Source organism: Glycine soja, chromosome 3 (assembly GCF_004193775.1).
Source record: "Glycine soja cultivar W05 chromosome 3, ASM419377v2, whole genome shotgun sequence".
Classification (NCBI taxonomy): Eukaryota; Viridiplantae; Streptophyta; class Magnoliopsida; order Fabales; family Fabaceae; genus Glycine; species Glycine soja.
This window is the reverse complement of record NC_041004.1, coordinates 40,402,428-40,418,619: the sequence shown is the minus strand read 5'-3', so window position 1 is coordinate 40,418,619 and position 16,192 is coordinate 40,402,428. Positions and strand designations below refer to the sequence as shown.

The 16,192-nt window shown below is 31.8% G+C and overlaps 3 protein-coding genes across 4 annotated transcripts; 2 read left to right on the top strand and 1 right to left on the bottom strand.

Annotated features, from left to right (window-relative positions):
* Positions 1-1,728: 1,728 nt before the first annotated feature.
* Positions 1,729-4,159, bottom strand: LOC114406994. 2 transcript variants are annotated; one of them, XM_028369899.1, is made up of 2 exons: positions 3,910-4,159; positions 1,729-3,498 (listed from the first exon to the last, which is right to left on the bottom strand). In XM_028369899.1, exon 2 carries the CDS (start codon positions 3,460-3,462, stop codon positions 1,975-1,977), a length of 1,488 nt encoding a protein of 495 aa, XP_028225700.1. In that variant the 5' UTR covers positions 3,463-3,498; positions 3,910-4,159; the 3' UTR covers positions 1,729-1,974. The 2 variants fall into 2 exon arrangements, with proteins under 2 accessions (XP_028225700.1, XP_028225699.1); XM_028369898.1 differs by having other exon boundaries at positions 1,729-3,547; positions 3,910-4,144.
* Positions 4,160-11,286: 7,127 nt separating this feature from the next.
* Positions 11,287-12,042, top strand: LOC114406993 (glycine-rich protein 5-like). The gene has a single exon (XM_028369897.1). The coding sequence runs from the start codon at positions 11,358-11,360 to the stop codon at positions 11,727-11,729; it is 372 nt and encodes a 123-aa protein (XP_028225698.1). The 5' UTR covers positions 11,287-11,357; the 3' UTR covers positions 11,730-12,042.
* A 2,430-nt stretch (positions 12,043-14,472) lies between these two features.
* LOC114406992 (acanthoscurrin-1-like) lies at positions 14,473-15,188 on the top strand. The gene has a single exon (XM_028369896.1). It carries the CDS (start codon positions 14,543-14,545, stop codon positions 14,855-14,857), a length of 315 nt encoding a protein of 104 aa, XP_028225697.1. The 5' UTR covers positions 14,473-14,542; the 3' UTR covers positions 14,858-15,188.
* Positions 15,189-16,192: the final 1,004 nt, after the last annotated feature.

Below are 16,192 nucleotides of genomic sequence, written 5' to 3'. Positions count from 1 at the left end.
TTGACATAGACATTAGTAAAAGTTACATTAAGCCCAAAATTGAATTTGATTAAACTATTAAGTTTGGTTTGAAGCTAACTAAACTTGACCCAACCCAACCTGTGTCTCTCTTAACTATAAGTTTAAAAAACAAAATGATAAAAAGGCACCATGTCCTCTGATAAGTTCTCGAATCTTACCGAAATTGTTTTACGCTCAGTCTCTCTTCAGTCTTCCCTACATGAGGACCAGGTCTTAGTCTTAGACTACCTCAAGAAAAAATAAAAGGAAATGATATATGTTTATCCATTACACGTTAACTATCTAGAATTCGAGATAACTCAGGAATGGACTATGAGAGGCTTTTTTTGTATAGCTTCTACTATTATTCTGTACGTTAAGGTATTCCAATGGGGACTGTTGCTTCCTACACTTCCCAAACTGCTTCCTGCATTTTTTCTAAAATGTTTTTTTATTCTCTGGAGTGGTCATTCTAGTCTCTAGAAGTCAAAAAAGAAAGTATATTTCGAAATATAATTTTATATTCTGAATTGATCATTCTGAAATACAAAAAGAGAGTAAAGGAAGTAATAGCCTCCAATGGGTGTTGATTTTTCTTCTTCGACAAATGATGGGCTAAAATTCCAAAATGACCCAGTATAAAAAAAAATGCTGTACTAGAAAGTCTAACATTGACAAACTCTTTTTTTCATGTAATATTTTTCATTTTTTATCACGTAACTAACAAACTTTACAGTTTACACACATCATCATTATACTTTCCTATTCTTTTACGACACATGATGTCTAAAGCACGTAACTTAATGCAGGATATATATATATATATATATATATATATATATATATATATATATATATATATTAAGGCCTAAAACGAAACTCCACGAATTTGGATAAGGTCTGTTAATAATTGTGCAGCTGTGAAGCAGTTTAATAGACCCCCACATGTCAGCCAATAATAAAATCAAGATTAAGATGTAAATAACTAATGATTTCAGTGGTTTATTTTATTAACAAAACCTTTTTAATTTTAGCAATTTATTGACTAAAATGAAACATTTAATACAACTAAATACTACACAACTTTCAACATTTGCTACAAGTCATAAAGCCCAAACGCCGCCCCAAAAAATCTTGAACTATACTAAATTTTAGGTTTATCAAACCCCCAACTATTGGCTTCATTTCCTTACCTTTTTTATTGCTTTAGTCAAAGGGCAATTTGAAAGTAAATTGAAAATTTAAACGAGTTAATTGCGATGGTAATGACATGGTGAGTTGAAAAGGAATATTTCATTTTCTATTTTTTATCCAGTGAGTGTGAAACTAATAGTCTCATAACTGGTGGCAGAAGACAAGCACAATTACCAGACTCTTTACATCCTATATGGGAAGGGTATACTTATTTCCTCAGGGTAATAAAACTTTGAAACCAAAATAAAGATGCTATTATGCACCAAGAAACTCAGAATTGGCTAAGGGGGTACATTTTAAAGGAAAAAAAATGCAATATCAACTACTGATTAAAAAATTTACAGTTTGGATTATATGCACATATTTAACAAATAAGGAAGTTGCAAAAATTTAACTGTTGATTTTCTAATCGGCAGATATAACTACATTTTATCCTCAAAAGTACACCTCCCTCAGTTTATAGGCAAGAAACACAAATGCTAATCCCAAAATACCTCTAAGAGATCAGACAAGTAAATCCAAAACAAACCAGTATACATAAGGTCAGATTTAATAATTTCATATAAATGATTAGGGATGGATGTTAAAAGATAAAGAATGATTACAATCAAACGCTAATAGATTTATGGACCCCAAAAAAACCATCGCAATTAATAAGAAAAAATGGAGACAAATGTGAGATGCACTTTTGTATTGTAGATAACACAGGCACAAAGTTAGTAAAACAATGATTTTCGGACCATGCTTGCAACCCCAACAATTTTAATAAGAGCCTAAAACTCAAGTCAACATAAGATCATTCCCTCCAAGATGAGGGCGAAGGCAAACACGAACTTCATGCTCTTCTGATCCCACACGAAGTTTTGGCACCATGATCTCAAGCACTGATCCTGGCCCATCATAGTATGCTTCTATATTGGCATCTTCAGGAATTCGAGTTGAAAGAGGGATTTCACGAACAAACTCACCAGGTGGGCAGTGTTCGGATGACGGATCTGTAAGTTTGAATGTCCTGTCATGTCTCTTGATATATGGCTTCCCAGATGTGCTCACACAAGAAACCTTAATGATACCATGAATAAGAGTATTCCTCCAAGAAACTTTCACACTTGAAAGATCCACACACGGAAGACTTATAACAATCATGTAACCTTCTTCATCCTCATAAATAGTTTTTCCAGCAGTAACAGGGCCACAAACATTCTTCATCACCCCACTAAAGTCATTCAACCAGGGATGCTCGGTTGGTTGCATCTCTATATCTGGAATCCGATCAGATGGAGGATTAACAGACAAGTAATAGTCTTCATCATTAAGAAATAACTCTTTCCTCTTCTTGCCATTTACAGGAGATAGATCAATGGCATCACCATTGCTATGGTTAGACAGATTCAGCACAGTTCCATTAAGCAATTTCTTAGGATGAGAATTAGGAGCACTCTTGATCGGAACAGGCGGCCTTTCAAGCCCAAAGTCTGTGTTAGGAAGGTTTCTCCACGAACTGAAATCACTTGCTTCAGGAGGGATTGTGAAATTCAAGTCTCGGCCGGTGAGTTCCATCCACCTCTTCTGCTCATCCTTATCGAGACCCATTAGATTGGGCGATGGAACAACCTCAATGCCATGCACGCATTGGGGATTTGATAGGCCTCTATAATGCTTCCGCTGCATCCTGTGGGATCGAACAAAACCCTTCTCAGCACTGAACGGAAACGGGCGCTCCCCTTGGCGAGAGTGCCCGTTCATGTAACTCCTCAGCTGCATCTTACCCAATGCATTGTCCGGCCTCCCCTTGAAAACCCACATGTACATGTTCTCCATGTCATGCTGAACCATGAAAACATCAAGGTTGAGATCGGTCTTGTCAAACCCCGACACCCCGCTGCTGTCCCTGATGACCTTGGTCTTAGATTTCTCATGCAACACGGGCTTGAAGTAAAACCGGAAGAAGAACCAAGCACCCCAAATGCTATCAATGCGCTTGGTGCACTTCCTTCCAGCTTTGGGAAGGTTGAGAAAAGTCTCAGTCTCATAGCCTTGAGTGCCAAGACCAACATCCAGAATATCACAGGGATCAGAATTCCATGGCTGTGGAGGAGGGCTGCGCTCGGCCGAAAGGGGCAAATTGATATCGGGGGGTATGATCTGTGTGTTCATCTCTAAATCCAGTTCCTCATGTGAAGATGCACTAGAATCCATGGACAGTAGCGTGGATGGGTGGTGATTCTCCATTGACAAACAACAAGTGAGAAGAGAAGTATCGCCCATTATTTTAGCTCATCTCCTTCATCACTACTTGTATTGCTGTTGCCATCCCACAAACAATTCAGCAAAACAACATCCTCATACACACCTTCATCAACATCAATTTCCCCACTATCAAAAACCCTAGGTTTATAAAATCAGATCACACCACACAATCCTCACACACCACCAAAGCAAAAATAATAAACACCAACTACTCTAGAAAAAGATGTTCTTCTTTTGGGAGAGAATAAAAAGAGAGAGAGTTGAACCAATTGAAAAATGCTACAGAAATATTATATCTAACCCTAACCCAGGGATCTCCATAAATCTTGAAAAGGAAAAAAAAAAGAAAAGAAAAGAAAAGAAGAGAGTATATATATTATCACAGCACGATGCTCCAAAAAATAAATTGAGGGTCAGAAAAGGGGAGACCGAAAACGAAAAGGAAAGGGGATCTTCAATTAGTACCTTTGAGAAAAAGCATCAGAAAACGGAGAAGAAGAAGAAGCTGGAGAGGCGAAGGGAGAGTTTTTTCCCATAATATATATTCTCCTTTCTCCTTTTTTGACCGAAACGAAATAAATAAAAACCCCAAATTGTTGTTGTTGATGCCAAAAGAAACAGAAGACGGAAGAGGATAGAGTAAGAGAGGAGAAGCAGAACCGTGAGGAACCGTCTCACTATAGCGACAGCTTACGCGGCTCCAACATATTCATCTGGGTCGGTAAAGGTTTGACCCGAAACCATTCATTTTTCATTTCTCATCTCACTATTCCAATGTTTTTTCTTTTCTTTTCAATGTTTACTTTGGAATTTTGATTAATATAAGTTCCATTTCTTTTTACTTTTCTTAAGAAATAAATAAATGATCTTTTAATTTTTTAATTTAAACGAAACATGCCTAATTCATTCAAACACATTAATAAAGAATATGCAACTTAGATTTAGAGAGAGAGAAAGTTTTAAAAGTTGAATAGAATTAACTGAAATGTGTTTTTCACGTTTGGGATTTAAAATTAAAAGTCTACTATATAATTATAATGTTAAGAAGTTATTTCAAAATTAAAATCATAATTATGAAATCCAATTTCATGAAATTGTGATATTACTAAACTAATATATTCCAATTCTTAATCTTTATTCTTTAAATTTCAATTTCTAAGTGCTAGACTCCTATCCTTATTTTGGTAAAAAAAACTCTCACCCTTATTATCTCATCAATTAATTGTTTTTTCAATTATTGTTATTCTCTTTGATATCATTTTCAATTAATGTTATTATTTCTCCCACTTTCTCAATCACCATTATAGTCTCACTATTGATTATCATTGTTATTGTTTCCTCACCATTATTACCACTCTTCATCTTATTATTGTCATCCTTATCTATAATTTAACTCTTTAACATATTTTAACTAGCCTTATGAGTTTTATGAACAAGTTTTAACTCTACACAAACCTCTTTACATAGTTTTAAGTTGTGACCACAATATAAAGGATATTTTACCCATTACAATCACATATTTGACTACACTAACTACAAGTGTCCCTTTTATTTTTTTTGTGTTGCGAGATGATCCTGGTAATTTACAAAGGTCCTATATGTATTAGGATAAAGAAGAAGTCTTTGTCGTGCATTAGGAATCTCTGAGAGTGAGGGTTGTCATTCTCATCTAATTAACTATAGAAATTTCAGATATAAATAGGTGATTGTAGATAATCTAAAACTACCTTTTTTGATACGCTATTCTTGAAACTCAATTTACCCTTATAAATTGATTAATGTCTTGTGCATCACACAATCACAAAAATTAATAACTATAAAGTTTAATTTAGAAATATGATTTTATATTCAAATTCTTTATACAACTCAAACATATACAAGAATTAATGATGATTCAAAACCAACTTTATTCTAGCAATTAGAATCATAATTTAATTTCCAATTCTAATTTCATGAGCCAAGCAAATCCAAAGGGTATAATTATAAAAACAACAAATACTCAAGATAAAAAATTAGTACAATAACTAAAAGTAATTTTTAATATATAAAAAATGGCCATCTGTTACAAAAATAAAGAGTGCAGTAAAAATATTTTTACCTACAGGATTTAAATTTATAATATAAGAGCTTTTTTGGTTCAAATATTATCAGTTTTAATATTCATATGTGTATATTTAATTATGAAGTTGTTGAAATTTAGATTGATACAACTTTTTCTTTTCTTTTAGAAAAGCACCTTTCTTAAATCTCTATCTAGAAGTTTTAAAAAAATATATTCCTATAAAATAAAATAAATCAAATACACATTTACTTTAATAAACTTTGAATCAGTAATTTTAATTTTACACTTAAAGCCTTAAATTACATCTTTCATTTTAAAACAGGAACATTTTATTGTGACATAAAGGGGCTAGGCCCCGAAAACAGGAGCATTCTAACAGCTAACTTAATGAAATTAAATTCTTAAATTGCAGCTAAAATTTTTAACACAGGTTAATTGTTAACTTGCTCCACTTAGTCCTTTTCCTAAATTATTGAAGACACCTGCATACGAGGCTGTCGGTTATTTGTTGAGATAACGAACTTTTATTTATGATTGATTTACGAAGTTAGTCTTTGTTTGACATATTGTGTGACTTGTGTTTATGTGGATCATTTTTTTTCTCTATCCTAGCATAGTCCTCAAAACCACACGAAACGTTGGGGAGCCCACCCCACTTTAACTTTGTATTCGTCTATATTTATTTATGAGAGTCATTACATTGTTTTTTTTTTTTTTGGACTAGATAGTCATTAGTCTTTACTTTTATTTTATTCAAAAAGAAAAATCAAAATACTCTCTTGCTTATGATTGGTCGATTTTGAAACATAAACTAAGATGAGTTTGAAAACTAACTTACAAATTGGAATGACAGACCTTCCTACTTCCAATGTAAGAACTTATCTATTGGACTCTTATGCTAAAGAAAATAAAACATCAATGTTGATAATACTACCGCTTTCTCCAAGCCCAAATTTTCAAAACCCGAAAATTCCCTAGAATATTTTTATACAAATTATCAGAGTTTTTATTTTCAATATGATTTCTCAGTGTTCCAATAATCTTCTGCCAGATCAGCCTCTAATTGTTAGTGAACTATTGTGATCTGTTTTTTTTTCTTGTTGTCCACCAATCTATTGATATCTTCAGTCTTCATATTATCTGGAAGGTTGAGTTGAGTTGAAGCCAAACTCTCTTCTTTTGTCCTTTCGTCACACTGAAAGGTCAAGGTGTTTTTTTACTAGCCTTATATTTTGCCCTAATGGTCTTGGTTTGCAATTTTTTTTTTGTCCGGTCTTTCTTACAAGTTTGGGTGTTGCTAGGTGCACCCAGCATTATTGTTGGTGCATCCAGCATTTTCTCATTTTTCTAATTTTGCCCTTTATTCTTACGAAAAAACTTCTTTCGTAAGAGTTAATGAGCCAATTATGTTATAAAATAAATAATGTTGCTATACATAATACTAAAATTTCTAATGTATATTTAATGCGCATGTAAATTTAAATAATAAATTTTGTGACAATTAATTTTGATATAAATCATACGAATTATTTAATCTGATATTTTTTTAAAAATAAAAAATATTTACTATTAAAAAATTTAATATATATTTTGGTAAGAGTGAGGAACTCTTACGGAAGAAGTTCTTCCGTAAGAGTGAAGGGCAAAATTGAAAAAATGAGAAAATTCTGGATGCACCTAGCAACACCCTACAAGTTTTGTTACCAATGAGCCCAATCTAGGTGTTTGCACCAGCTTTATTGCTTGTGCACCCAACATTTTTTGTTAATTTCAAGATTACCCTACGTCAAAGATACGCAAGTTCGTGGTTGATCCGTATGGTTTGTATGAATGAACTTGATCCATAAGTATAATTTTAAATTAATTCGTCAATAATATTTAAATTTTTTTTTTAAAAAAAACTCTTACACTCTTACGGAAGAACTCTAACAGAAGAACATCTTCCGTAAGAGTTTAGGAAAGAACCTTTTCCGTAAGATTTCTACAGAAGAGGTTCTTCCGTAAAAAAAAAAAACTCTTACGAAAAAAGTTCTTCTGTATTCTTTCGTAAGAGTGAAGGGAAAAATTGAAAAAATAAGAAAATGCTGGGTGCACCCAGGAACACCCTAAAAGTTTTGTTACCAATGAGCCCAATCTATTTGTCTGGCTTTGTTGGGCTAAAATTTGAGCCTAGCATTTGGGTGATGCTAGCTGCACCAGCTCTGCATCCAACATTTTTTGTTAATTCCAAAATTACCCTCCATTGAAGGTACGCAAGTTCGTGGTTGATTTGTATGATTTGTACGAATGAACTTGATCCATAAGTATAATTTAAACATATGGATCAAGTTGATCTGTATGATTTCTACGGACAAACTTGATCCATATGAGTCATACGGATCAAGTTCGTCCATACAAACCACACGGATCAACATGATCTATAGTTGATCCATATAACTCATACAAATCAGCTTGAGTGAAGGATATTTTTGTCCATTCACTTAAAATGCTAAGTGCACCAACAATAATATTGGGTGCACCTAGTATAACCCTAGCATTTCTGCTGCCTTTGGGCTGGCTTTTAGGCTTCCGTATGAATTTTTCTTTAACAAAATAAAAAAGAAACAAATTATTTTCTATTAGAATTAGGATAATAGATCTTTCATAATGTATCAATTTTTGGACATTTGCTTCCTGCACTTCCTTATTTGAATCCTGTAATTTTTTTTTTAATTTTCGTAATATTTGTTTACAATCAACCCAACCCGAGTGAATGGCTATAGTTGTTGGGCTAAAATTTTAACCCTATATTAATTTTTTTATTTGTTCTTCATAAATTAATTGTTTTTTCTTATAAAAAAACTTAAGCAAATACGTACTAACTAATTGTTTTTGCTAATAGGGATTTTTTGGAGACATGCAAAAGACTATTATTTTTAACAATTTTCCCTCCATTAGGTGGCATCGGTAATTTTTTTTATCATTATATTGTTGGTACAAAGTATATATTAATAGTGACCAACTACCTATAATGACATCTCTTCTCTCAGCTATATTTTATACTTTTTATAGCTAAGCTCAATTACATGCATTTTATTGAATCTTTAATAGTCAAGCTCGATAAATGATGAGACACCATGTCAATTAATAGTGATCATGGTTTAATAAACCATTGGAAGTTATCTCATTAATACTATTAAGGAGTTATACTTAATAAATGTTTATTAATGGATGAATGAATGTTTTTTAATAAATTGTGAGTAGGTTATTTGTCCTACATATTAGGTCAAACAAATTAACCGTCTATACTTTCTTTGTTCCATAATAAATATTGTTTTAGAAGAAACATAAATTCTAAAATAAGCATTGTTTTTTAGAATGTTGCTTTTGTGCTACATCGATTTTAATTAATAAAGAAAATGAACCATTGGAGTAAGAGAAATGATTTTACAAAAATTAAAAAAAAACATTATAAAAACAAGGTTAATTAATTTGGCAAAATTGCTATACTTTTTCATTTATTTACTAGATTTTCTTATTCTAATCAATTTAATAAACTTTTAACGCGCATTTATAGGCAGATTCTAAGGTGGATCATCATAGGTGGTCCACCAACACCATGCACCAATTTTCACAAATCTGTAGAGCACAATGCTGCTATATATCCTTCCTACCAGATTTTTTGTTCTTCTTTCTCTCTCCCATTTTTCTCCCTGTTTGGTTGAAGTTTTCAACCGTCTCTCCTCTGTTCTTCTTCTTTTCCTTTCTCCATTTTTTCTCTTTCTAACGGTAATCTCCACCCAAACTGAAAACCTCCATAGCAAACCAGCCAAACCACTACAAATAAGAAATCAGACCCAACAAAATGCACGACAAAACAAACCCATCCCACAATTCACAACAGCCACAAATCCAAAGCCAGATATTCGCCGCGGCGCCATAACAATATGAGAAGAATTGATTAGTCCGAAGGCCAGGAATTGTGATGCACCGTAGACCATATGGCTCAGGGGTGCACCCTATAAAATGTGTCGCGTTTATATTAATTTTTACAATTGGTAATTGCACATGAACTTATTAAATTTACTAATACTGACAAAAGACTCTTGGCCTTGGGCCAATTGCCAGCTGATTGACTAGAGTTCGACTTAATTTTAGGTTTTATTCTATGACGAATTTCTACAAATCAAACATCTTAATACTAACAAATAACTGGAATTGGATCCTTAATGGTACTGATGACTGATGGGTTACCATATTCAATATTGGTGGGTTAATTTCTCTGAGCTTTTCAATTCGGAATGACCCATCGGCCACCAGCAGTACTAATTTACATGTTTTTATTCGTCCAGAAAAAAAAAAAGTTTACACTGCATATACTATTTTTTTTACTGATGCATATATATACTAATTAAGCACTTAATTATAACTCATACAACGTCCTTACTCCCTAATTACATGTTTTAATAGTGTCTAACCACACCTAATTACGAATTCTCCCTTATTTTCTGCTTGGATTTATGCGTCTGATTTTAAGAACCCCTCTCTGTTCCTTTAGTGCTAACAATCGGGTGCATGCCCAAATAAAATGGAAGTAAGAATTTAATTTTGAGTATAAATTAACTTCACACGTTACTATTTAAATATTATTATAAGTTTAGTGTGTGTCGCCATGTGCCACTTTATTAATTAATTATGTTAATCATAGTTTTGGTCCTTTCTATTATAATTAATGTTCATTGGAACTTAGTTTCTGAATATTTTTACCCATTAAATTATTTCTATGGATTTCGTTCTTAAAATTTTCAAAACAATTACTTTCTTGTCAAAATGTCCATGAATCCAAGCAATTAAACTATTTTAACAAATCCTTTCTATTTATTCAAAATTTACTAATCAAAATATCATATTTTACTCCAAAGCATTAAAATTTAAGTTTCTCTTAATTTCTAAAATCTTACTTACGTTTGAAATGAGGTAATGACTTTGCAACCTATTACAAGAACCAAGACTAGAGGGAAGAACAAATTCTTTCATGGAAATTTGGTATTAGGTCGTTTAGGTCGTGCAATTAGGCATTCAAAAGCATGATATATAATTATGTTTGATTAGAAAAATAACAGTTGTATTCGTTGAACAAATTAACACCGGACATGCTATTATATATATAATTATATTTATATATGTTTCACTTTTATATATATAGATATTTTGTTTACATGCATCTAAAAAATACACTGAATTTTAAAAAAAATACTTTATTATTTTTTGTAGAGAACTTTTTGACGCGTCACTGTATGTCAATCTGAATTTCCATAAGTTACTTGATGCAGCTGAATTTCCAAAGTTTTTGGCCAAAGATATTTGGGTAAATGCGGTTCTCTGCTGCTCCTGACAAGAGAAAAAAAATAAATGTAAATAACTTACATAATGTAGCATGCATGTATGGTCCTGCTTCCTTTGGACTCGGTCCACTACTACTACTGCAGGTACCCAATGACACATGACACAGCTCACTGGTGGATCCCATTCATGACTAATCTGTCTCTTTCTTTTGCTTACTCATAGGAATAGATATAGGATACCGTCTTCAATTTTACCAGAAAAATTTATACGTACACACCGATAATAAACGTATGCGCCTGCAGTGTACGAAGTTGGTCTTAAATTGTATTTGGGACATGACAGCAAGGCTCTCTGCAGTCACATTAATGTTTCATTTACCATCCTCAACTGTCCCCTCACCGGTTAGCTTATTTCCCCCCCCTATAAAAAACATGCTCCTCTTAACACTTCAGCACAACACTCATAGTAGAGTAACCAAAAGGAGAGTGCAATAACTCGTTGTACATTCCTAGTGTGTGGGAGAGACATGGCTAAGATGTGTGTTTTGGTGTTGGTTCTTGCTCTGGCTGTGGCCACAAGTGCCAGAAACGTTCCCAACCCCAAGGATGCTGGTCTTAAGGACCAGAAGAACTTCATCAGCTATGGTGGAGTTGGTGGTTATTCCGGGATTGGGAACAATGGACTGCCTTTTGGAGGAGCTGGTGCCGGAATAGGTGGTGGTTTTGGCGGAGGTGGTGGACTTGGTGGTGGACTTGGTGGTGGACTTGGTGGTGGCCTCGGCGGTCCTACCGGTGGAATCGGAGGGTTTGGCGGTACCGGTAGCGGTGTCGGTGGCGGTATTGGTGGTGGCGTTGGAACTGGCGTTGGTGGTGGCAGCGGTGTTCTTCCTTTCCCTTGAAATGATGAACATGCATGCATGCATGCATATATGCTCCGTCACGTTTCTTTGGATTACACTAGTCTTTATTTTTCGTTCGGGAAATAATTGTGGTTTGTGCTTGTACGTGTCGTTAATCGTTCAAGCTTTGTTCTAGTGTTTCTCTCGCCTGTGGAAAGTAAAAAATAGTTGTAATGTGTCATTCTGTGTCTTTCATTTGCTTAGGTTTTGTGTCAGCCATAGTCACTCATATACGTGGTTCTTTTACATATGGAATATTTCATATTTAGCATGGAAGTAATGTACTCAATATATGAGTTCCATTTATTTGCTACTTGCTTTTTTGCCCGCTCTCTCTATGCCTCCACGTTTTTTATTATAACTTTCATTCTTTCAAATGTTTAATATTAATTATTAATTATATCGTTGTGGTAATCAATATTTTACGAAAAATAAATATTTATTTTAAAAGTTCTTTTAAAATGTTGATAAATATATATAGTAAAAAAATAGTTTTTATTCATGAATGAAAGAGTCATTAATATAAACCATAAAATTATATATTAGTGATCAAGATTTACTTCATTTAATCTATCACGTCAATTTTTAACCATAAAACACAACACGAGCTGGTAATGAATATCATACGAAACTATACGTGTTATTTTTTGAAGGAGCAACAAGTATAGCTCACATTTGACGGAATTCAGAAGATGGTTTATATATATACACACGCGAGGAGGAGTGAGTAGAAATCAAATTATAATTTTAAATAACTGTTACATCTATTTAATAATTTGATATAAATTATGATTTTTATCAATTTAATCGTTATATTATATTTATTATTATTAAGATGTTTGTGTCAAAATTTTATTAAAAATAAAAATTAATCGGTAAGTAGTTAAATAATTTATATTTTAATATATTTTTAAAAAGTTATATTATATTAATTTTAATCCAAATAAATAAAATAAAAAATAATTTTATATTAATTTAAAATTTGTATATATAATTTATGTAAAAAAACTTTTAATCCAATAATAAAGTTTTTAAAAAAATATTATTTAATTAAAAATTATTGAATAATATAATAGTTGCTTAAATTATATTGGTGTAATTTGATTTATATATATATATATATATATATATATATTAAATTCAAATATTGTTAAATATTTTATATATAAATGGTTAAATATAAAAAACTAACCAATTAAAAGGATTGTCTCTATCCGTGCCGTCACTTTTAATTTGTAAAGTTTTTAATTAATTCTAAAAAAAAATCACATGACATATATACACCTTTCGTAAGCAGAGCCTTCGCATAAGCTAGGAGGTAGTGCTAGAGGTCAGTAAAGGGTGTTGGGTACGTAGATAGCCTCCAGTGTATATATACCTCAGAGAAAAGAGAGAAATATATAATACGAGAAAAAAAATGATATACGCACGTACGTATAGCAAGTGATGTAACAAATTAAAAGGAATAAAAAGACAAAAATATTTAATGTAAGTAAAATTAAGATGTAAAAAAAAATCGAAGTTAATTATTTTTAAAAAAACATTTGTTTTGATGTCTTTACATTTTCTTTCATATTATTTCCTTACACTATATATATGCCGATGAAAAAAGTCATTGTAATATAAGATATTTTACTTTTTCAAGAATTCATGTTAGAACTATAACTTTTAAATTATTAATGTCATAATATCATGTAAAGATACCCTAGAATAACTAATAGTTCAATTTTTTTTAAGAATATATTAAAATTTACTAATATCTATAGTACATCGCGTTAGTTAATTATCACAACATCATATATAGTACGTAGTCTATTAAACAACTGAACCGTGTAACAACCGATTGGGGTGAAATTTACAACATCATTCAATACAATAGGCACAATAAACACAAATATTTATCCTATTCTTTGTAACTATTTTACCCAATCTATTATATAAATTGGAGACTTGCCTTTCCCCCCATTAATTTCATAAAATTTCAACATATATAAATAAATTAATGTCAACTATGAATTATGAATATTTAAGTTAATTAAAATTTGGCATATGTATGATTATCATACACTATCTCACATGAATTGATACAATGATTAAATTTTCATATTCTAACTACAAAATGTTATTAAATAGATTTAATATTTAATATTTAGTTTTAGAATAAGGTTAAATGATTAAGGTGGTTCCGTTTGAATATTTTTTTTTCATAAACCGCCTGAATAGAAAAAGAAAATAAGATTTTTTTTTCTTATAAATTAAAATCAAAATTTTAAATAATAATAGTAATAATATAGAGGTTACGTAATTCAACAAATAATAATTTTTACCTAATTTATTGAAAAAGTATTTATAAAATTGAAAGTTATATGTTGTTAATTAAAATAATTAATCAACCAGTCAAGTGATTATAAAGTCAGGCATATACACATGCACTAGCTTTTTTCCTAATACATATGGATCATTTACAGTTGGAAAATAACTTCATGGGTGCAGTTCAATCTTCCACGCACCACAAATTCTTATTTATTTTATTTTTCAATAAATATCTTGTTAAAGCAAAAATGTATATCAACAGTTGAGAATAGTGCAGTTAAAAAATCAAGTGAAGAAGATATATCGATCAAGATCGACCCAACTCCTGGCTCTGCAGTCTGCAATGACATTAAAGTTTCATTTACCATTGCCAACTGCCCTTCACCGGTTACTTTATGTTTCCCCCCTATAAAAAGCACTCTCTCCACACGACACAGTCACTAAACAGAGTAACTAACTAAATTAAGGAGAGTCCAAGTGTGTGGGAGACAAAGAGAGACATGGCTAAGTGGTGTATGTTGGTGTTGGTTCTTGCTCTGGCTGTGGCTACAAGTGCCAGAGATGTTCCCAATCCCAAGGATGCTGGTCTCAATGACCAGAAGAACTTCATCAGCTATGGTGGAGTTGGTGGCTATTCTGGAATTGGAAGCAATGGACTACCTTTTGGAGGTGTCGGAATAGGTGGTGGTATTGGCGGTGGTGGACTTGGTGGCGGCCTCGGCGGCACCACCGGGATAGGTGGGTTGGGAGGATTCGGAGGTCCCATTGGTGGCGGTGGTGTTGGTGGTGGTAGCATACCTCATCCTACCCCTTGATATGAACATGCATGCATATGGAATTTCTTCTCGTTTCTTTGGATTACCCTAGTCAACGACCTTCGGTCAGGAAATAATTGTGGTTTATGTTCGTGTCGTTTATCTTACAACCATTTTAGAGTTTAATTTATTATCGCCTATTGAAATTAAGCAAAAAAAATAGTAGTATATCTTTGTAATGTATTATGTCATTTCCGTCGATCTTTGCTTAGGTTTTGTTGTGTCAAGTGCCAACCATAGTACTCATACATATACGTGTGGTTCCTTTATGGAATATTTATATTTAGCATGGAAGTAATGTAATCAATATATGAGTTCAATTTACTAGCTAGCTACTTGCTTTTTGCGCGTTCTCTCTCTATATCTCCATGCTGTTGGACGTTAGTTTCAACTTTCAAATGTTTTAGTTTTTTTTTTTTTTAAAAAAAATAAACACTTATAAGAAAAATTGAAGATACACATTTCCAACTTTAGATTTTTTTGGAAAACTAAAAATTTCCAACGCCTCTTAGAAATTAAAAGAACATAGCTAGAAATGATGAAGAAAAGTTATATATATATAACAAGTGACGTGATAAAAAGAAAAGAAAGAAAATGACAAAAAAGAAGGTAATGTAAGTATATAAATTAAAAAAATGTTTCTTTCACATCATTTGTTGTGATGTCTTGACACTTCCTTTGCCATATATGATACATCTCATCGAAAAAATGATTAGATATATGCTCTCAATAATTCAAGTTAGGACTATAGTTTTTTTAATTTATTTTTAATATTAAAATATTGTATAAAAATATACTAGAACAACAAATAATTAAAAAATGAAACAACTATTAAAGTTTACTAACATTAATTTATGATGCATTTAGTTAATTATCACAAAATTATATTATAGTACATATAAATCACATGACCGAACGTGTAACAATCCAAGTGGGTGGATTTTTTTTGACAGAACAAGTGGGTGAAATTTATAACAACATTCAGTACACCACACAGCAAACACAATTATCCTAATTTTTATAATTAACAATTACACCCCCATATATTCTATAACAGGGGAGACCTGGTTCCTCTTAACTTCATACACTTTTAAATCTAATTACTACCTTATCAATCAATTTTATTAATATGTAGTACATTTTTAATAATATACAAATAAATTTAACTATTAATTATGCATATTTAAACTATTAATTATGCGTATAATATATTATCATATGATTTAATTATTAAATTAAGCTAATAAGGTTATATAAAGTTATTAAATAGATTTAGTTTCAAAATCTTCTAGAATAAGCTTAAATGAATATGTTTAGCTTTCTTTCAACCATACG

What these genes read in the sequence shown, in the direction of transcription:
- LOC114406994 (XM_028369899.1), bottom strand. Translation starts at nt 3,462, where the DNA reads ATGGGCGATACTTCTCTTCTCACTTGTTGTTTGTCAATGGAGAATCAC.
- LOC114406993 (XM_028369897.1), top strand. Translation starts at nt 11,358, where the DNA reads ATGGCTAAGATGTGTGTTTTGGTGTTGGTTCTTGCTCTGGCTGTGGCC.
- LOC114406992 (XM_028369896.1), top strand. Translation starts at nt 14,543, where the DNA reads ATGGCTAAGTGGTGTATGTTGGTGTTGGTTCTTGCTCTGGCTGTGGCT.